Raw genomic sequence first — 22,905 nt, 5'->3', positions numbered from 1 at the left:
TTCGTGGTGGTCGACTCTCCCTCGTCCTACAACGTCATTTTGGGACGACCGGCGCTCAGCGAATTTCGAGCGGTCGTCTCAACCTTCCATCAGAAGATCAAGTTCCCCGTGGAGAACAAAGTGGGAGAAGTACGGGGAGATCAGCTAGCAGCTCGGCGATGCTACATCGAGATGGTCCGAGCAGAAGCCAATACCGCTCGGAAGGCGCCCCGGATCGAGGTAAACGCCGTCACCGAAAAGACACCCTCTTTAATTTATGAAGAAAAGGAGGACGTGCAGATTCATCCAACCCGATCGGAGGCCACGACTTTTATTGCGTCCGATCTGGAGGAGAAGCAGAAAGAGAAGCTGATCCAATGCCTCCGAAAAATCATGATGTCTTCGTTTGGTCGACACATGAGCTGCCCGGAATTTCACCGAGCATAGCGCAGCATGAGTTGCATGTCCGACCGGACGCTCGGCCAGTAAAGCAAAGAAAAAGGGACTTCAGCGCCGAGCAGAATTCCATCATCCGAGCAGAGGTGGAAAAACTTCTGGAGGCCGGCCATATACGCGAGATGCAGTTCCCGAGCTGGTTGGCTAACGTAGTATTAGTCTCCAAGCCAGATAACAAGTGGAGAGTGTGCATAGATTTTCGGGATCTCAACAAAGCTTGCCCGAAAGATTTTTATCCTCTGCCCCGGATAGATGAGCTAGTGGACTCTACGGCCGGCTGCGAATTAATCTGTATGCTCGACGCCTACCAGGGCTATCACCAAGTGCCGCTCGCCCGTGAAGATCAAGAAAAAGTCAACTTCGTGACGGTCGACGACACATATTGCTATAATGTTATGCCGTTCGGATTAAAGAATGCGGGGGCCACATATCAGCGCTTGATGAATAAAGTATTCAGAGAGCAGATCGGGCGAAATCTAGAAGTTTATGTGGACGACACTCTCATTAAATCCGTCCGAGCGGCCGATCTCTTCAAGGATATGGAAGAAACCTTCCGAACGCTGCGCAAATATGGAGTCAAGCTAAATCCCCAGAAGTGCATGTTCGGAGCAAAAGGAGGGCGCTTTCATAGTGAGCGGGGCATCGAAGCAAATCCCAGGAAGGTGAAAGCTCTACAAGATATGCCGCCTCCAAGAAATACAAGTGCAGCGTTTGACCGGTCAAATAACCGCTCTGTCCGATTCATCTCCAAAACCGACCGAGCCTTCGTTTTCAAGATCTTCGCAAGGCTACAAAATTTCAGGGACAAAGAATACGACCGCGTTCAAGATTTAAAGGCATATCGAATTCGCTCCCTGATTAGCTGCCGACTATTGGTGAGCCACTCTGTATTTATCTATCCTCGACCGAGCAGAATCGCGCAAGACCGTGAGGGCGAGGAGAGGAGCCGATATTTCTTAGTCACATTTTAAAAGATCTTGAATCTCGTTACATCGGCCTCAAAAGCTAGCTTGCCTCGGTCCTCGCCCGCCTTCGCCCATATTTCCTGGCGATACTATCATTATCAAAACCAATAGCTCGCTCGGCGTATTCTGACTAAGCGTCCGGGCAGCTCATCAAGTGGACGACAGAGTTAAGTGAATTCGACATCCAATACCATCCCCGCTCGGCGATCAAAGCTCAATCCTTGGCCGATTTTGTGACTGAGGTGCAAAGGCCGGAGCCGGAAGCTATGTGGAGAATATATGTGGATGGGTCGTCCACTCGGCTCGGAAGCGGGATTGGAATATTGTTGCTCTCCCCTCAAGAAGAAAAGATGCACTTATCCGTCCAGCTGGATTATAAAGCTACCAACAACGAAGCAGAGTATGAGGCCCTCATAGCTGGCTTGCAGGCTGCCCGGCATGTGGGAGCCGGTCGGGTAACGCTTCACTCGGATTCGCAGTTGGCCGCTCAGCAGCTCTCTGGTACCTTCAAAATCAATAATGCTCGGCTCAAGCTCTACGCTGAAGCCTTCGAGAAGCTCAAAGCCGATTTTAGAGAAGTTGTTGTCCAGAAGATACCCAGAGCAGAAAATCAAGCAGCTGATGAGTTAGCCAAACTCGCGAGCTCAATAACGCCGGTCGCCATTCAGCAGCCAATTGAAAAAGTACTGTTGGTGGCGCACGTCGACCGGATGGAAGGCCTCACATTTCCAAGCGACTGGCGGACACCCATCATAGAGTTCCTCCGCTCGGGCGCCACACCATCCAATGAGTATGAAGCCCAGCTGCTAAGGAGGAGAGCCGGTCGGTTCACACTCATCGGCGATCAGCTTTACAAAAAGGCTTTCTCACGCCCGTTGTTGAAATGCGTGAGCTCGGAGGACTCGGCTTACATCCTCCAAGAAGTACATCAAGGATCATGCGGAGGGCATCCGGGCAGACGATCGTTGGCCAAGAAGATCCTCTTGGCCGGGTACTTTTGGCCGACTTTACAAGCAGACGCCGCTCAGACCGTGTCGACGTGCCTCTCATGTCAGAAGTACCATAACTTCAACCACCGACTGACAGAGGAAATGAAGGCATCAACAGTTTCATGTCCGTTCGATCAATGGGGAATGGATATTGTCGGTCCATTTTCGATGGCGACCGGGCAACGGAAATTTTTGCTAGTGGTGGTCAATTATTTTTCTAAGTGGGTGGAGGCCGAGCCGCTAGCCAAGATCACCGAACAGATGGTCAAAAAATTTATCTGACAACACATCATCTGTCGGTTCGGCATCCCTCGCCGATTGGTTTCCGACAATGGGCGGCAATTCACAGGGAAGATGCTAGAGGAGTGGTGCAAAAGCTACGGCATCGAGCAACACTTCACGTCCGTAGCTTATCCCCAGAGCAACGGTCAAGCCGAACTAGCCAATCGGGAAATTCTTCGTATTCTAGGCGCTCGGCTCGACCATTTGGGAGGAAGTTGGCCGGATGAAGTGTCAGGCGTCTTATGGGCCATCCGAATGACGCCGAAGGAAGGGACGGGCGTCACGCCATTTCATTTGGTGTATGGCGGCGAGGCGGTCATTCCGGTAGAAGTCGGCGTTGAGTCCGTCCGGATCCAGAGTTATGATGATGGCAACGCCGAACGGAGAAACATGGAGCTGGATTTGGTCGACGAGGAGCGAGCCAAGGCGTCCGTTCGGCTAATGGCATACCGGCAGCGGATGAAGCAAAACTACAACCACCGCGTAATCCCCAGATCATTCCAGGTCGGCGATCTCGTCTGGAAGAAAGTCAAGCCGGTCGGCGACGTCGGCAAGCTTGAAGCTCCCTGGGCGGGTCCCTTCAAGGTTATTGAAAAACTCCGCTCGGGAGCTTATTATTTGGAGGATGAAGACGGGCGGCAGCTGGATCGACCGTGGAGTGCGAATCATCTCCAGCCTTATCGAGCGGGGTGAAAGGTGCACGAATGTAAATCATTTTTTGTATATGTTAGTCGCCCAGGTCCTTGTAATGCAGGAAGCAAAATTAATTCAAAGGATGGCCGAGGGTTCCGCCGATAGACAATGTCGAAATTAGCCGTAAAGTCCGTCGAGCTCCGACGTTAAATATCGAGAGACGAGCCGGCGTCTATAAACGTCCGAGCGGAAGACCGTCGAGCTCCGACGTTATATATCGAGAGACGAGCCAGCGTCTATAAACGTCCGAGGGGAAGATCGTCGAGCTCCGACGTTAAATATCGAGAGACGAGCCGGCGTCTATAAACGTCCGAGCGGAAGACCATCGAGCTCCGACGTTAAATATTGAGAGACGAGCTGGCGTCTATAAATGTCTGAGCGGAAGACCGTCGAGCTCCGACGTTAAATATCGAGAGACGAGCCGGCGTCTATAAACGTCCGAGCAGAAGACTGTTGAGCTCCGACGTTAAATATCGAGAGACGAGCCGGCGTCTATAAACGTCCGAGCGGCTCGCATTGCGAAAATCTATCGACAACTCCTTTGAGGTAAGGCGCGAAGCAAAAGATGATTAATCAGAGTTAAAAATGCGAACAAGTGAACGCGCACGCCGAGTGGCTACTCAGTCGCATGATGAATGACGTTATTAAAGACAATCGACTTTAGTCTGACAGAGCATGGTGCCGAGCGGAGGAGTTTTAAAGAACACTTTAGTTATAACGAGAGGAAAATTTCTTGCCAAAACAAAAGCTGAAGGAAAGGAAAAGATTATCTATTAAGCACAAGGCTAACCAAAAAAGTTGGGCCGAACGGCCTGAATACAAAAAAGTTCATAAAAAGAAAAAACGCTTATCACGCGTCAAAGTCAAAAAGAGTGTCAGGGATGGCGCCCATCACGGTCGCGAGGTCCTCGGGGGGGATGGCCAGCTCGGCGGGCAGGTGGCCCTTGGTCTTCAGGTAATCCATCGCCGCCTTAATCGCTTCTTCGAAAGTGAGGGATATCTTGTCGGTAAACTTCTCTCCGAAATCTTCCGAGCGGAGATACGCCTTCCTCACTTCGTCAGAACGAGCCGACTCCCCCTCTTGATACTGCTGCATGAAGGTAGGTCGCGTAGCCTCTAAATTTGCCGAGCTCCGGTTGCGCTGGCATCGCCGTCTGCCACTTGGTGCGAAAAGTTGGCCGCTCGGGAAAACGTATATAGAAAAAATGCTCCTTCCAATGTTTGTTGGAGCTCGGCATATTATCGAAGAGGACGAAACCTATCCTAGACTGGAAAACAAAGGTGCCCCACTCGGCTTGCTTGGGATAAAAAAAGTAGTGGAAAATCTTAGGATCGAGGGGAATGCCGTTCAGTTTGAATAAAATTATCACCCCGCTCAGCAGCCTTACGGAGTTCGGAACTAGTTGGCCGAGCGGGATGCGGAAGTAGTTGCAAACTTGCAAGAAAAACTTATGGGTGGGGAAGCGTAGCCCGGCCAAAAATTGGTCTCGGAAAAAAAGAACTGTGCCGGGCGGCGGTTCATGAGGCCGATCGGCCGGTGTAGCTAATACTATTTGGTGGTCGAAAGGAATGTCGTAAGTCCGAGCGAGACGCAACGCGTCCTCCTCGTCAAAACGGCTCTCTATGGTCGTGTACCATAGACCCGAAGCGCCGCCGGTCGACTGCGAGGTGCTAGTCATGGTCGAAAGACAAGAATACGGGACTAAAAGGGAAGGTTCAAGCAAGAAATGGAGGAAAACCGACTAAAGGAAACGATTAACAGAAAGAAGAAAACGTTGGGACGAGAAAGAGGGTCTTACGAGCAAGAAAGATGATCGACGGAGGCCTGGGGGTTGCCGAAGAATTGAGGGGCGAGGTCGCCGGAGAAAAAAACGAGCAGAGGAGCGCCGGAGGAGGATGAAGCAACAATGCGGCGGAAACGGAGTCGCGGGCTTTATATCGTCGCCCGGGAGCAACCTCCACCGTCCGATCCAGGTCGTCGATAACGAGGTCATCATCCAGCCGTTCATTTCAAACGGCGGCTGTCCCATCGGAAGTGACGCCACCGCCATACGCTGACAAACGCACGATCGCCACGTGTCAACAGGATATTGGCCGCATTTAATGAGTTCCCCTTACCGTGCGCAGCGCACGTGATGGGTAGTAGGGGAGAGTATCGGACACCAAGAGAACACAAGGCATGGACAAGATACAGCCGAACGGATGAGCATCCCTATGCCGGGCCGAGCGGCCTAATGCAGTGATCATTGCTCAGTCAGATCGGCAGTCCAGTCAATCGGACTTCGCCTCTTTCGACTAGACTCAAGGGGACGGCAAGTGATCTGGTGGTAAAAGTCCGGGACCCCCTAATGAGGGGTCAACGCCACGTGAAGGTCAAAGGGCCAGGTGGTCCGTCGAAGAAGGGTGAGCCGACCGGACTCATGAGAAAAGAACAGGTCGATCGATCTGACAGTAAACATCTGATGGTAAAAGGCGTCCTGCAGCTTCGCCTGCGTGAAGTGAAGCCGTGCAGAAGCTTCTTGTTTGTTGGATCGTCTTCTATCTTTAATCCAGTCAAATGGCGTCTCCTTTCCAACTTAGCAAGGTCCATGCATCGCTATTAATGATATTAATTAGTTAATTAATTTTTTTGTTTGACTAGTTTAACCCTTATTAATATGCAATTTAGGAGACGTTATACCTAACTTAGAGCATTAATACATTAAATATACATTTTACTTTAAATTTTACATTTTATCTAAAACAAATCCCTTGTATCAGATACCCTATTAGTTTCCTAAATTTAAATTTTAAAAACAGTAACTTCCTAAATTTAGGGTGATCCGGTGGTAAAAGTCCAGGACCCCCTAATGAGGGGTCAACGCCACGTGGAGGTCAAAGGGTCAGGTGGTCCATCGAAGAAGGGTGAGCCGACCGGACTCGTGAGAAAAGGGCAGGCCGATCGGTCTGACAGTAAACATCTGATGGTAAAAGGCGCCTTGACAGGGATTGGGGTTCCGACGCTCAATGAAACAATAAATAATGACCTAGCGGAAGGCCTAAGAGAAGGCAGGACGTAATGGGCGCGCCGCTCGGCCGGGCCGGCGTAGGGAATTAGGGCCGTCCGGACGGCGCTCTCCGTCTAGCCGGCCGAGCGGACGTCCTGGCCGGCGGTGGGTAAATAGGGACAGGAACATCTGCTGACAGCTGTCAAGTCGTATGGCTAGGCCATACTCCTAGTCTGACAACGAGGTGTCCTGTTGTCCCATCAAAGGCACGACGGGACTGTTGCAGTATGACGTCAGGTAAGCTTTCTGACAAACACATACCAAGATATGGGCTGCGGACACGTACGCGCCTCGGTGGGCGTGTAGAGGCTCTTTTATCGCTCTATATAAGGAGTAGCAGACTTCGCCGGAGGTACGCGTTCTACAAGCTTTGGAGTTACTTTTTCAACCACTTGCTTGCCTGACTTGAGCGTCGGAGGGTCGCCGCCGGTAACCCCTTCCCGGCTCGACTTCTGTGCAGATTCGCCGGAGCTTCGTGAGACTAGCCGGAGATCTACATCGGCGACCCGGAGAGCGCCACGTGCCCAGCGTCCGTTGAGTCAGCGTTCGGACAGGATCATAGGGAATGAAAACGTTACCCTAAACATTTAATAAATAATAAAAAAGTATAAAGGAGAGGGAAATAATAATAAATAAATAAATATATGGTAAATTATGGAATAGTTGGTGTACCATGTATTAAAAAAAGATTCTCTAAGTTTAATAAAGTTGGTAATTTATCTTAAATTTTAGAGATATTGACTGAAAAATTGATGGGGATGTTTTAGTACCTAAATGATGCATCATATTTTAATCTTTAATTAACCGTACACTTAGATCGATACTCATTTGACTAATTTGCTTTAATCACTCCATTACTGCCCAACTAACATTTGAGTGAACCTTGTAAAAAGTTTTGATCAAAAGAACAAAAGGCAACGTAAACAAACATAAATAAGAAAAGATAATTAATGATGTAAAAGTCTAATTTTTTTATCTATAAATTAATAATTTAATTAAATTATTCCTTTAGAGGTGTATAATATATTAATATGTGTACATGATATCGTTTTCAAAAATATTTTCTAAATCACTTTCATTGTTTTTTAATTAGAGTTCGGCCAAGTATTTTTTTTTTCACACAAAACAAAACTCTCGTGTTGAGACTTGAAAGTGACGAACTAGTTTGGCCGATTTCAGTATTTCACTTTTCCACTTCGAGCTAGGCGCTTCAATAAGTAAGTGCCTTCTAATCTCAATTTAAATTATAGGAAAATGCCTGCCGAATTGAATTCCTAATATGTTTAGCACATTCAAATTAATCAGGTCATTTGGATCGATCAGCTCATTTGGATTGATTGGCTAGCCTGAGCAAACTTGGTCATCCGAACAAATTAGATTGCTCAAATTGAATGGCTCAAACGAGTGACGAGACCGTTTAGCCTACCAACTTCATCAATTTAACGACTTAATCAAATTGATATGATCAATTAACCCAACTATACCGACTGAATTGACAAACCTGTTAGCTATGACTGGCTTGGCTAAATCAATGACCCAATTAGAGGAATTGCCCCTAGCTTAACCCAATCTAACCGACCCACCCAATGTCCCCTGATTTGACCAAATTACTTTGCTACCCAACTTGTGTGATTGACTCGATCAAATCACTTATAGCCCAATTAACCAACCCTATATCCAACTTGATCAGTCGACCTGGCCCATCCAACTCACTTGGATTGACTCCCTAGACTGCTTGCATCGTTTGTTCGCCGAGTTGGCCAAATGACTTGGCCTTCTCATTGTATTTGGGCAGGGCACCATTCTCAAAAGGATGAGTTTGCATTAAAAAGGGTAAAAATTGAAGAAGAAAGAGCATTTCATTTCCTAACTTAGCAAGAAAATGGCTTACCTGTTGGCAATTTATACTTAATAATTTAATTCAGATTTTTAATAAATTATAAGTATATTAAAATTAACATATTTATGATCTAATTACTTTATTAAATATACAGGAGTTGATAGATCTAGAGGACCTGACACTAGGTTAAAATCCAACTAGATTTGCACGATCCAATAGCGGGTGCGAATAGGGGTGTAAATGAACCAAGCCGCTCGTGAGCTATTCGAAGCTCGATTCGATAAAAGCTCGTTTGAGCTCGTTTAATGAAGCTCGTTAAGATAAACAAACCAAGCTTAAGCTTCGCAATACTCGGCTCGTTAGCTCGTGAACACGTTTGTTAACCTCATGAATCAACTTTTAAATAAAAAATAATAGTTTTGATATTGAAATTATAGATTTTAGTTTCTACTTATGAAAAATATAGACAAATATATTAAATTTATTTATTAGAATAAAATTATAAATTTTAATAAGAATATTATAATTTTCTCTAAATATATAATTTAGTTTTTAATGAATATTTAAATTTATAATTTATATGTATTAAGGACGTTTAGGCTCGATAAAAACTCGAATAAGCTCGTGAGCCATGAATATATTCGTTAAATAAAGCTCAAGCTCGACTCGATTATAAACGAGCCAAGCTCAAACATTCAAGAGTTCGGCTTGGCTCGACTCGATTACACCCCTAGGTGCGAAGTTTAGATAGGTCAAGGAGTGACCCAATATCAAGCAGGAAGTCTGGTTGGGTCTGAGGAACCTGACAACTGGTTAAAGTCCAGTTGGATCTGCGGACCTAACAACTGTCGGAAAGACCTGATGGGTCAAAGGTAAGTCAAGCGACTGCTGTTGGTAAGTAAAAGGTAAGCAACTGGAAGAGAGATCTGGTGAGAACGCATTCCTGGTTGAGAGAACAATAGAAGTCGGTCTAGCTTAGGTCTATTTGGGAAACCTAAGCTGAGACCTTAAGTAGATCCTGGTCTCGCGGAAACATGATCTAATTAATACTGCTACTATATTGCGCTAACTTTATTTTGTAGGATAAACATATTTTGGATATCTGGATTAACTCTTTTTTGTAGGAAAGAAGAGGGTGAAAAAGAGTGGTTCGGGCACCCCGAACCAGTTTTGCTTGGATGGGTGCCTAGCCAGGCATCTGGGTGGTCTGAGCGCCCAAAGTTAGTCCAGGCACCCGAACCATAAATTTATCTAAAAGCTGAGTTGAAGCGCGTCGACTGGCCGAACCTACATCAACGGTCTAGGCGCCCAGAGGGGGTCCGGGAGCCCGGAGGTGGATAAACTTCAAGGATGAAGTTTCGATGAAAGCTTGCCACATAAGCACATTCAAGGTGCCTGGGAAGGGATCCAAGCGCCCGGATGGGGCTATAAAAGCAACCTTCGACCAACAACTTCAGAACATCAAGTGCTACAACTTTTATTCCTGCGCGTTGCTCCGGAAAAGCTCCTATGAAGCTGTAACACTCTTTTGACAATAAGCGATCAAGTTCTCCTTACTTTCTTTGTTGTCAGTAACCTTTTTTTAGTTCACTTGTACTTCATTACTGTATTATTCGAACTATTAGTGGATTATCCAACAAAAGCACTTAACGAGTGCAGACCTTATAGTAAGAGTCGTCGAAGGCTCCGAACTAAGTAAAAAATTACTTGTGTTAGCGTGTGCCTGTCTTTTTCTTTCTTGCTTCCTTCTCCTTAACTTTTTATCCACTGCATATTCTTGGCATTCGAAAAAGTGATGATCACTATTCACCCCCTAGCATCTTTACGATGCAACAAATGGTATCAGAGCCAAGTTGGCTCTGAATTGGTGCAACCACCAATCAAGCAGGGGTGACTTTCAAACATTCTATTAATCTTTCTTTTCAGTTTTGAGATTTTAGATATAACCTAAATTGGTGCAATTACCTTTTTTAGACAAGTCTTCTCGTCTCTTTCTGCAATATCTTGAATTAGTGCAAAACCAATCAAGTCTTTCTTTTTTCCCACACTACTTATCCCAATACCAAGTCTTAGCAATATTTTTAAAATTTTATTTCGGAAATTAATAGCCCAAAATGAGGGATATAATACCGTTCGCCCCCCCCCTCTTCAACGGGGACGACTTCCCGTATTAGAAGAAACGGATGAAAGTATACATAAAAAAACATCGATCAATGGTTCACCATCCAACGAGGATACAGGGTGACGATAGATGAAGCAACTAAAGTACCCCTCGACCTAAAAAAATGGAATCCGAAAGATAAGAAAAAGGTCCAGATCAACTCAAAGGCAATGAACACAATCCAGTATAAACTTACAAAGGAATAATTGAACCGTGTCGACCCACACAAGAATGCGAAGGAACTATGAGATAAGTTAGTCGAATTACATGAGGGTATGCCCAATTCAAAGGTAACCAAGAGATAATTACTTTTGAATAATTTATTTAATATTAAAATATAGAATGGAGAAATAGTTACTCAGCTACATGCAAGAATCAATGATATTCTGAACGAGTTCCACCTAATCGGTTACCAACTAGAAAACATGAATGTAATCAGGTATGCCTTGAACTCTTTTCCTCGAAATGCACTGTGGGCATCTATAGTAGATATCTATAAATTTTTGAGGAACTTAAATAAATTAAAATTAGATAAGCTATTGTGAACATAAACTCCACAAATATGCTAACTCAAAGCAGGTCGAGAAAAGTGTGGCTTTTCTTACAGATCCATCAAAAGAAATAATAACTAGAGCTCGAGTCAAGCCCGAGTCAGAAGATGAATCTAACTCAGAAGCCGACGAAGAAGAACAACTAGTGAACATGATTAGAAAATGTTCACTAGAAGAAAAAACAACTTCACAAAGGACGTATAAAAGGTAATTGGTATTTTATAACCTTAAGTGAAAACTCAAATTAAATACCTTAATTCAACCAAATTAAAACTTTAAACTAACCTAATTTAAATCATTTAAATTACCAATCAATTAACTCAAATCTCAATTAAATATTATCAATCCAAACATAAACCTGTTAAATAAACTTACTTTGAACTTAACATTAAATTAATAAAATTTAGTAACTTAAGAAAAAAAACTGAGAAGGTGCACAATAGACTAGAACTCTTGTTATCAAATAAATTTTTAAGTGATTTGCAAATTCTAGGAAAATTATTTACTTATGTTTTTTAAAAAATTTTTATTTTTCTAGTGTTGTAAAATTATTTTGGCATTTGTTTAGATTAAACTCATAGAAAGCATGATCTTATAGATCTAGGGAATGAGCATCTCACAAACATATTAAGTCTACCTTGATTGTGTATTCAGAAACTTAAAATGACGTGAGATGCGTAGCCTTTTTTCTGGACTTTAGATGGTTATATCAGTGCATCAACATAAGTCTGGACGAAAAATATAAAAATACATTGATCAAGTTAAGTAATCATTTTTCAGTAAATATCTAATTGGACATATTATTACTTAATTTGACTAATTAAGTGAATACTGTTATCTTCTAGTAGATAGTTAGTAACTAACGGTTAGACATGTACTAAGGATATTGGTAGTTGAATGATTATTTTTAAATAAAGATATTAGATTCAGGGAAGGATCTAATTTCAAATCATTAGTCAAAAATTTTAAAATGTTTACTTGAGAAATTTTTCTTGAAAAAACTTTTCCTAGAAAATATTTTGAAAAATTATTTGCTTTGAAAAATACATAATTTTGAAAGTTTTTAAAAAATCAGACCATTTTTAAAGCTTGGGAAATTATTTTGAATCCTTACTCTTAAAATTATTTTGAAAATATTTCTTACTTGAAAATTTTTGAAAACATTTACTAATTTTTTTTTTGAAACATTTATCAAAAAAATTTTGAAAGCATTTTTTAACTTTTCTTTAAAATTATTTTGAAAATCTTTCTTAGAAAATTTGTCTTTAAACTTACTATGAAAATCTTTACTTAGAAAATTGTTAGAAAATATTTACTAAGAATCTCATTCCTTTGTAAATATTTACTTAGAATTTTTTTCTCTTACAATTACTTTTGAATATCCTTATCCTTAAAAAATTTTACATAGAAATTTTTGAAAAAGATTACTTAGAAAATTTTGAAGAAATTCACTTGGAAAATCCTTTGACAAAATCTTACTTGGAACATAATTTTGACAAAGCTTTACTTAGAAAATGCTCTTAAAAATTATTTGCAATTTTTTTTTTTTTTGCTAAACTTAACTTTTGTTCAAACCTCTCCCTAAGTCCGATACATATAAAATGTTTACTTTCAGTTATATTTCTGTATTAATGTTTAACATTACTTATCCCATATTATGTCTGTCTTTCTTTTACCTTAGATTTTTTTTTTTTATGAATATCAAAGAGGAGGATAACGGTTAATAAAGAAAAAGAACAAACAAACTTGATCAAGTAAATCAAATTCAAAACTAACTTAGATCATTTATTTGCATTTTATATATTGTCTTTCAATATTATTTTTTTCTAACTTTAACTCAGATTGTTATTGCATCAAAAAGGGGAAGATTATTGGTGCAATTTGCACTAATGATCTAACTCAGATTTTGACAAATGACAAGTGGATTAAAGTTAGAGTGTTTATGGTCTAATTGCTTTACTAAGTGTGTATGAGTTGACAGGTCTAGAAGACCTGACACTAGGCTGAAATCTAATTAGGTCCACGGGATTCGATATCTGGTGCGAAGTCTAGATAGGTTAAGGAGTGACCCGATATCTGGTGAAAAGTCCGGTTGGGTCTGTAGCCTCACAACCGGCCGAAGTCCGGACTTGACAACTAGCAGGAATACTTAGTGGGGTACAGGCAAGTCAAACGAATGCAGTTGGTAAGCAAAAGGTAAGCAACTGGAGGAGAGGTCCGGTGAGGACGCGTTCCTGGTTAAGGGAACAGTAGATGTCAGTCCAGCTTAAGTTCATTTGGAAAATCTAAGCTGAAACCTTGACTAGATCCAGATCTCGGGGAGATAGGATCTAATTAATAATACTACCATATTGTGCTAACTTTGTTTTGTAGGATAAACATATTTTGGTTGTATGGACTAATTCTTTTTTGCAGAAAAGAAGAGGGTGAAAAAGAGTGGTTTGGGCGCTCGGAGTTGATCCAGGCGCCCAGACCAGTTTCACCCGAACGGGTGTTTGGCCAGGCACCTGGGTGGTCCGGGCGCCTAGAGTTAGTCCAGGCGCTCAGACCAGAAAACTCATCCAAAAGCTGAGTTGGAGGGCGTCAACGAGCCAAACACACGTCAATGGTTTAGGCGCTTGGAGGGGGTCCAGGCGCACAGAGGTGGATAAACTTCAAGGATAAAGTTTCAACGAGAGCTCGCTAAATCAGCATAATTCATGCACCTAGGAGGGGATCCAGACGTTCGGATGGGACTATAAAAGTAGCCTTCGACCAGCAGTTTCAGAATATCAAGTGCTACGACTTTCATTCCTACGCGCTGCTCCAAAAAGGCTCCTACGAAGCTATAACGCTCCTCCAACAATCGACGATCAAGTTCTCCTTTCTTTATTGTTAGTAACCTTTTTTAGTTTAACTGTATTATTCAAATTATTAGTGGATTGTCCAATGAAAGCACTCAACGAGTGCGGGCCTTAGTGAAGGAGTCGTCGAAGGATCTCAATCAAGTAAAAAATTACTTGTGTTAGCACATGTTTGTCTTTTTTTTTTCTCGATTCGTTCTCCTTAACTTTTTATCTGCTACTTATTCTCAACTTTTAAAAAAATGACAATCATTATTCACCCTCCTCTACCACCTTTACGATCCAACATTATGCCCTTTTTTCAAAAGAAGTTATTTTTCTCAAAAAATTGTCTATTATGAGAAGAAAGATTTTGATTGACAAAAAAAAATCATTTATCATGATTTTAAAAAAAAAATCTTAAAAATAGTTTTATGAAAGAAACATACCTAATGTAGAATCAACCACCCCAGTATCCATGGATCAGATCATCTACAATTCCACTTTATAGTTTAATTTTTTTTTAAGAAAAAAGCTCCTAACAGTCAGATATTGAATGGAATTGAAAATATTTTAATAATAATTTGTTATTTTTTCACATTTGAATCAAAACAACTTTCCCTCAAAAGAACAGTAAAATCTTTTCATTCATTTTATTTTATTTTTAGAAGGAACCGGTGAATGGAATACTAGAGACTTGTTCCTAACATTCTTTGCTTGGAAAAATAAATACAAAATATGTGTATGAGAGAGAGGACGCTCAGGAGTGTAAGGTAAAGATGTGTATATCAAAATCTTATATATATCTACTCTTTGACTCTCACTGTATAGCAGAATCCCGTCATAAGTTTTTTTTTTTTTTTTTTAATTTTTCTATTATAACATCGCACCGTCAAAATGAATTTTTAATTTTCTATTATAATTAACATCGCTATGTCAAAATTTTAAAAATCCTAAATTATTTTTCTACTACAAAATCATCATATTGCCACTATAATTTTATAACTGCTAGAACGTACTAGACCAGTACATTATAACTCTAAAATCATAACTACTACAACATGATTGAATTAGAATAAAATCATAACGACTAACAACATGACTGAATTAGAATAGTATATCAACTATAAAATCGTAGCCACTACAACATTTGTAATTACTATAACATTCTGATCTAATCATATTGTAACAGCTGTGATTTCATAGCTGCTACAATATATTAGTTCTACAACGTGGTTAAACAAAAAATTAGAATATTGTAACAGTTACAGAATTATATCTACTACAATGTTCTGATTTAGATACATTATAGCGGTTACGATTTTATAGTTGCTACAATATAATTAATCGAAAATATTATAACAACTACGATTTCGTAGTTGTTACAACGTGATTAAACCAGAACGTTATAATAGCTATAGAATCATAGCTTTTACAATTTAGTAGGACCATAAATAAAACCGTTGTAGTAACTATGATTTTGTAATTACTACAACACTGGATCTGCTAATTCTGACGGAGTACTACAGTAGAAGAAAATAAAAAAAAAATCTCACAGAGTATTACTACAGTAAAAATTGCCCGGTGAAAATCGGTCATAGTCGGCAGCAGGAGTCGGAAGCATATGCGCTATATATATATATATGAAATTATCCTAGAACTATAATTTGTGAAATATATTGAACCTCTTGCCTGTTTATTAGTATATATCAATGGATTTATTGATATTTCATACATTTCTACACTATGGCTGCAGCATTACCGTTTTCCAATATCCTTTCGATCTGTTTTGTCTGCATCAATGTTGTCGACTCCAACCATATCAGTACTCTCATATGGGAGTACCACCACAGGTGCCGCATGAACAGCAGCCCACCGTTCTCTTAGAAACTTCATGACTTTGATAACCATTTTCCTTCGGAAGTCTAACTCGCGCGTAAAAAGATCGAAGATAACAAAAGCAAGAATATACTTAAAAGGAATCACAAGGAGAATAATAGCCAAACCGAGAAGCACCATAGCAATTTCAGATGTCACCTGCAAGAAGTGCAAATAGAATTAGTGTCTTCTACTTCAAGCAATCTTTGAGCAAAGGAAGGATGAAATCGTATTGATTTTTTTAATCCAAAAAGTCTTCCATATGATTACATCTTCCACTTAAGATTCTTGACACTCCAGTAGGGTAACTTGATTGCTTGAACAGCAAAGTTTAATGAGAAAATCTATTTCAAAAGAGAAGCAGGTCTATAAACAAATTCTAATAGAAGGATCATATGTGTATGAAGTAGCATAAGAAATTATCACATATTTGTCGATCTAAAAGAAGCATGCAAATGACAAGAAAAAAAGAGGGCTTATGCAATTTTATAAGGATTGTATCAAAGTAGTTAATATCAAATTATTTTTGCGTTCTTTCAATACACCTACATGGATATGCTTAAGAGAGGTATTTAGAGGGAATTTCACTGGCAGGTGCTCGCATAGTTGATTCTTAACCTTTTAAATTATGGTACCCCTACAGAACAAATGATATTTATAATTACTAATTAAACATGTTCGATGCAAGCAAAATTTTTGAGACCAGCAGCAATCACACAGGAGTGGAAATGGCGATAGCATAACTCAGGTTGACCAGATAACAAAATCGTCCTAATTTTAAGGAGAACAATGTTAACATTCTGAAGATAGTTCTCGATGTATGTCATGGCATCCTTTACAGCAATTATTTTCTGGATTGTATTTGAGGGTGGCTGATCTTGTATTACTACTCTACCAAAAGATCTTCCTAGACGCCCTTGTTCTTTGAGACCCTTCAATAAAAGCATAGTGGTAGCCATAGTCACAATGTTCTGAAAGTAAAAGGCAACAGATATGGTTAGGAAACCAAATGTAATCTTTTATTGGCAAAAGAAAAAAAACAATGCCATATTATTGAAGAAACAAATGGAGATGTTTTTCAAAGCAAGTAAATGCCTACCTAACGCCGAGGCGATTTAATTCGCAAGATAAACATTAAAACAAACAAATCCAAGAACAATAAAAATCAGGGATGCATTCGTTATTACACAAAAGATTAATGATGTTGATGAAAGAATTTACAACAAGCAGATGATGCAAACTGGAAAGAAAACATAATCCATCTGAACCTCCTGCTATATAAATGGAAAGACAATCTAGTCCCCCGGGGCTATGGTGCAACTGTAGGGCATCCAAGTTGTTACCCAGACACCCGCGGTTTGATCCATGGCCATAGCATATTTGTAGAAATTTTTCCTCCAAATGAGACTTTTGGACTTCCCGCCGCAAGTGCTTTCTGATTTACCCAAGTGGCCGGTGAAAAAATTCCGTGGGGCTAGGCGAGTCACCCCAGGACTAGTTAATGAGGCTAACTGGATTTATCATTTTATTTTGGAAAGACAAAATCTAATTTAATAGGTTGGTTCTGTAGTTGTATGTGGTCTTTCCCACTTGAATGAGTCATTTCTATCAAGGTTCAAAATCACGAGGCGTGCCAGGATTTATCTTTGACTGGAACTGTGCCCAGTTTGGATCATGCTGATATTCTGACTTATAGTGCTAGTGAAGAATCAGAAGTGGAAGCAAGAAGGAAATGAAGAAAAAAGAACAAGAGATGACATCTACATATTTTGTTTTGCACTTGGTGTTACATCTAAAATGATACAATTCGGATAGTGTGTTGGGCAGACAGAAGCTTAAAAAAAATAAATTATTTTGACATGTACTATAACATGCCAAGTGTTCGCATGACACAATATGCATCCACATAATTGATAATATGGCATTGGAAAGATTAGTTATGTGATTAATATCGAGTTTTGATAATTTACTAGAAGAATATATTTTGACCATATGGACAACAAAATACAAGATTTCAATAAATGACTTGTATATTAGCCTTCACCAAATTCTCAGTTCTTAACTCATTTGTTTCTTTTGGGTACAGAATCTGAAAGAAATGAATTACAAAAAAAAAAAAAAAAAAAAAAAGAAGAGAGATGACATCTAAAATTTTAAATTATTTCAACATGCATCATAGCATGTCAAGAGAAATTAAGCGTTATCATGAGACTATATTCATCCATATAATTGACACAATGATTATATTCATCCATATAGTCGACACAATAATATAGAAGAGAATACTTGTGCCGATTAGTATTGAATTTTGATAATTTACCCGAACAATATGTTTTGACCATAGCACATGATACAAGACAAGATTTCAAACAATGATTTATATAATGATCTTTGGTCAGCCAATTCCCAGTCCATCATTTGTTTCTTTCAGGTATACAAATTATTGTTGGCTTAAACAAGAATGAGTTTAATTGAAATTTCTATAGAAGACTAAAATATCATGGTCATTCATATTTTGGAGTATGGATTGCATCAACCTTTCTTTATGGATCATAGCTGGGATGAACAATATCTACCTTCTAGGTCTCTTTAGATTATGGGGGAACAGTTACCTATTTTCAATATCATGATTAAGGCAAAAGCCATAAACAAACTCAGGGGACTAATTACATAACACTAACATGGCTTATGCAACTCAACTAGCAATGGCTTGGTTCCCTCCCTTGTATTTTCTCAAGTCTGCAACTAAAATATCCCTCCGTAAAACATGCACAATATCTTTGAGAGACAAGATACAGTTCTAGTATCGTGCCGACGCTCTGAAGATAGATTAGAGGTTGAAGGAGGAAAGAGAGGAAGCAAAGGATACATTGCTATGTTAAGTGATATCGAGTTTCGGTAATTTACCAAAATGATAGGTTTCTACAAGCATGGTACATGATTTAAAATCATGTTCAGCACAACAATGTCTCCTTCTTATGCTTCATCTCCTTCCTTTTTGAACTCCAATCCATTATCGGCACCATGCATTGAAATATCGGCACAATATTGAAACATCGTTGTAGTAAAAAACCAAAACTTCGACACAGCTCGAATTTTTGAACCTTGTTAATATCTATCACTACAACTATATACATTCTGGAATTATATGCATCACTTCTTTAGGACATTCAAATACTATGTTTTCTTTGAGTCTCTGAATTAAAAAAATTTAGCAGTAAAACTTGCAAAGTGCACAAAAAATTTCAAGTATCTAAAAACAAATATATTATCTACATACCTGAAAATAATGGAATAAACAATGAATAAAAAAGATAGAGTTAAACATGACTTCTTCCACTGCCTAAGCACGTCAAATTTTTTGGCAACCACTACCAAGGGAATCAAAAGCTCCTAAGGTCCATACAGATTGAACAAGTTAATCAACTAAAGGAAGAATATAACTATGGATAAAATAACTGTTAATGAATCAAAAGATTGCTCAACAAGAGGTTCAATCATCTTGATTGGCTACATCAACCAGGAGAAGATAATTGTTCAGACAACCCCAGATTAATATTTCCAATTGCTTATTAATCACATCAATTTAAGATTTTAAAACACTACCTAAAATATACTTAAAAATCATAATTATAGATGAACTACTATTAAAAATTAATTTATTACGATTAAAACAATTGTTGATATATAACCAGAATAACCAACTTGCAATTACTTATCAATTAGAGAATTCTAGGATTTTTTTGGATGTATTTATTATTTGGATAGGTTAAAAATATAAAAAATGAATTATTTTTCAACTCCTAAGTCAATTATGTCAAACTGTGAGCACTCATTTTTCACATTTTAAGTCATATGACAAGTCAACTTGATTTTGTGAAGATTTGTGAAGACTACCGTGTTTAACTAGATTTTGACTATTTTTCTTTTTCCACATCTAGTCTATGAAATAACCTGAGTTGAAGATATCATGTCTGTGAAAATTTATAATAAGACAAATAGATAAGAATACATGAAATGTACTTTCATTAATAAGAAAAGATAACAAGATGGATGAATATGAAATTCATGTAAGATTTTAGATATCTTCAACCTATAACTAAACAAGGAGAAGTAAGGCATCACTGATAAGACGAAGAATGTATTGGTCAAAAAGGAGAGGATCTTTTCTACACAAGTGTGATTGTGATTGTTGTGTGCCTTTTAAGTTAAACGAAGTATTGGGCTAATAGAAAGCAACATATATAGAATATTAATGTATAGGAGATAGGAATGCTAAGATGAATATATAAAACTATTATGAAGGATAACATAAAAAATTAAAAACTAAAAACTCTAAAGAACAATTTAGTTTAACTCTAATATATGATAAAAATAGAGAGAAAAAGTTGAAGTGGTAAAAATCATGCCCAAAGGTGACCAGTAAACTTTATAGTTAGAAGATTTGAATTTGATTAGAATGAAATGTCTAACAAGCGAAGAGGGGCAAAAAGAAACAGGGTCGATGCGATAAAAAAAATTGATTTAAATATCAATGATATATGGATCCCAATAAAGGAATACAATACTTATAAAAGACCACAAATATTGAGTACAAAAACAACTTATTTGAGAAAGACACGACTCGATTATAATGATATGATATTTTCTATGACCTATATGTAACACCAGTCAATATTGGTTGGTTAAGCATCTGCCAAGTATGACTTCTCAATTATCATATAATTAAATCTACCTAAAAAAATCTATTTAACAATGATTATTCCCACTCTTAGAAGTAATAAAAACACTTGTCTTTTTCACAAAAAAGTAATTATAATATCATAAGATATATTCTTTCACCAAAAACCTTCAAATACACCTCTGTATTCCCCAAAGACATACGCCCATTCAAATTTCTTCTAAGAGAAGCATTATATCATGAAGAACTTCATCAAGGTCATCTAAAAATCCTTTATGATTTGGTCTAAAAGACATATACAATTATACATACAAACAGAAAAGTAAAACTTTGAAATTTCCCATTACACAAATATATATATATATATGTGTGTGCGCGCGCGCGCGTGGGGTGCTGATATTTGTCTTTGTTTAGATGATAATGCCTCATGCCTTAGAAATGGGTTTTAAATAACAGGAATATTAATCAGTGCACATTAGGAGTGCCAGTGCTAAACAAGAATGGGAATGACCACAACCCAGGTTTTCTTGAACCAAATCCGGTGAGTGCCTGGGTATATTTGAATCAAAAATGACATAACTAGAGTTGTTATTCTCCTAGCCAGTATGCCTCAAATTTCATGACTCTATGTACCGGATTTGATGAGAATGTACAAGGATACCAGCAAAGTTCCATAAATTTGAGCCAAGTGATTTTTTTTTTATTACCAAACTGCAATAATGAGTCCCTGCCTAAACCCAGTGTAAGTGGATAAGGTAAAGCACATAGGAAAATTCAGTCTTCCTATTCTAATGGTGAATAAAGCACGAGATAAGGTTAATTATGGAAAAAACATAACCACAAGAATATACATAATTAGCCAAGTAAATGTGGTATTCAAATATTCAATTTCTACTTACACATTATTTTACTTGCACATTAATTGAGCTGGCATGATGGTAATTTCAACATGCTAAGGATCTGATCCATTGTATATGTATTACATTTCATGCTTTATCTAAGGCACGAAGATTAATTGTCTTATTTAGCTCCACATGCTCATTATGTTTATTCATGTGACACATGCTATAGCACTTCATAAGGTAGAAGCTTAGTCAGTGTAAAACACAGATTTTCTATCAGTAAAACCATTAAAGAGTTCATAGATGGAGAAATTAATACCTTGAAAAGATCAATATTGCTTGGTATTCCTTTGATCATAGCTGCATCAATTGTTGCTCGGGTCTTCTCCACTATTCGATTTTTCACTTTGCATGTCAATGCTGCCCTCTCAACAAGACTTAGATCACCTACAACAAGGTTTTTTGCCAACACAATCCCACGTTTAACTAAAGAATTCCTCCAGAAGGTGACCGACATGTTATCTGACCAACTTGGTGATTTCATCCACTTGCGCAAGTACACACTTCCATCTATGTCAAACACATGAATACTAACATCAGAAAGGTCTTCAACAGATCTACTCCACTCAACTCGTTGATAATTTGTTCGCTCAAACTTTGTTATCAGTGGCCCACCCCAAAAACTTAAAGCTAAAGTCTGCAAAACCACTTCACCATAAGGAACAGTCTGTAAATATGAGAACTGCACCAGTTTAGCTGGATCCTCTCACAGTCTTCTTATAAACTGAAGACATTTTAACCTTGCTATACTATTTGCTGTACTTCAAATAACTCGTCTCCTTCCTTTATGAGAACCATATCCTTAATGGATTAATGGGTCATCATCACTTGGTCCATAATCACGTACAAACTCATACATTGAGATAATTTCACTAATGGAAGCATGCCAAACGTCTCGTCTCAGTTCACCACCAAAATCAATAAATTCAAGGATCCAAGTTTCTGAACTGATATAATATGATGTCAGAACTATGATAAAGTCAGGTGTATAGAAAGCAAAACTTTAATAACCTGTAAGGCTATCACAATTCAATGTGAAGCTAAAAGAGAAATCTAAATGTCCAAAATTTATATTTTGAGTTAATACTAATCACGTTCAAAATACTTATTGATGTTTTTATGTTCATGACAATGCACTGTAAGCTACATTATGGCCGAACATGGATTAGAATCTAAAACAAGTTGATGCACTTTATATCATTATGCTTCAAGGGAGAATGGAAATAGATGTGTAAGCATATAAAATTTACTCACTTGAGGCCACTAGTAACAGATACAGCAGAATCAAAAAATTTTGACCCAAGTGGTCCAACTTTTGTTTTATCAACCCGTGAACCATGATGCATGAGTTCCAATCTCACTGATTTTTTAGTACCTGTCAGTCCAAAGGCCTGCCAATATCAATGGAATTGAAAAGACAGTTGGGCTAATATCTCAATAAGTTGGCTAAAAAATGACAATGTCAAATATACTGGAGTTGTCTATTTTCATCCAAATCAAATTACATTATAATTATAGAAAAAAGACATTCACATATGCAAGTGTTCACATTGAGAAGAGTTCAGCAGGCAAATAAGCATGACAGCATACTACAACCTTAAGAAAGTAACATATATGCGCAACCTAATGTCACAAATGTAATTTACTTAGCAGACAATA

General features: G+C 38.7%; 1 protein-coding gene and 1 pseudogene across 1 annotated transcript; both read right to left on the bottom strand.

Moving 5' to 3' along the window:
• Positions 1-15,395: 15,395 nt before the first annotated feature.
• LOC122041887 lies at positions 15,396-16,628 on the bottom strand. The gene is made up of 2 exons (XM_042601753.1): positions 16,407-16,628; positions 15,396-15,822 (listed from the first exon to the last, which is right to left on the bottom strand). The coding sequence occupies exons 1-2, from the start codon at positions 16,620-16,622 to the stop codon at positions 15,544-15,546; spliced, it is 495 nt and encodes a 164-aa protein (XP_042457687.1). The 5' UTR covers positions 16,623-16,628; the 3' UTR covers positions 15,396-15,543.
• A 2,212-nt stretch (positions 16,629-18,840) lies between these two features.
• Positions 18,841-22,775, bottom strand: LOC122043881 (annotated as a pseudogene).
• Between the last annotated feature and the right edge of the window lie 130 nt (positions 22,776-22,905).

This window comes from Zingiber officinale, chromosome 2A, assembly GCF_018446385.1.
Source record: "Zingiber officinale cultivar Zhangliang chromosome 2A, Zo_v1.1, whole genome shotgun sequence".
Classification (NCBI taxonomy): Eukaryota; Viridiplantae; Streptophyta; class Magnoliopsida; order Zingiberales; family Zingiberaceae; genus Zingiber; species Zingiber officinale.
This window is presented reverse-complemented; position numbering and strand designations above follow the sequence as displayed.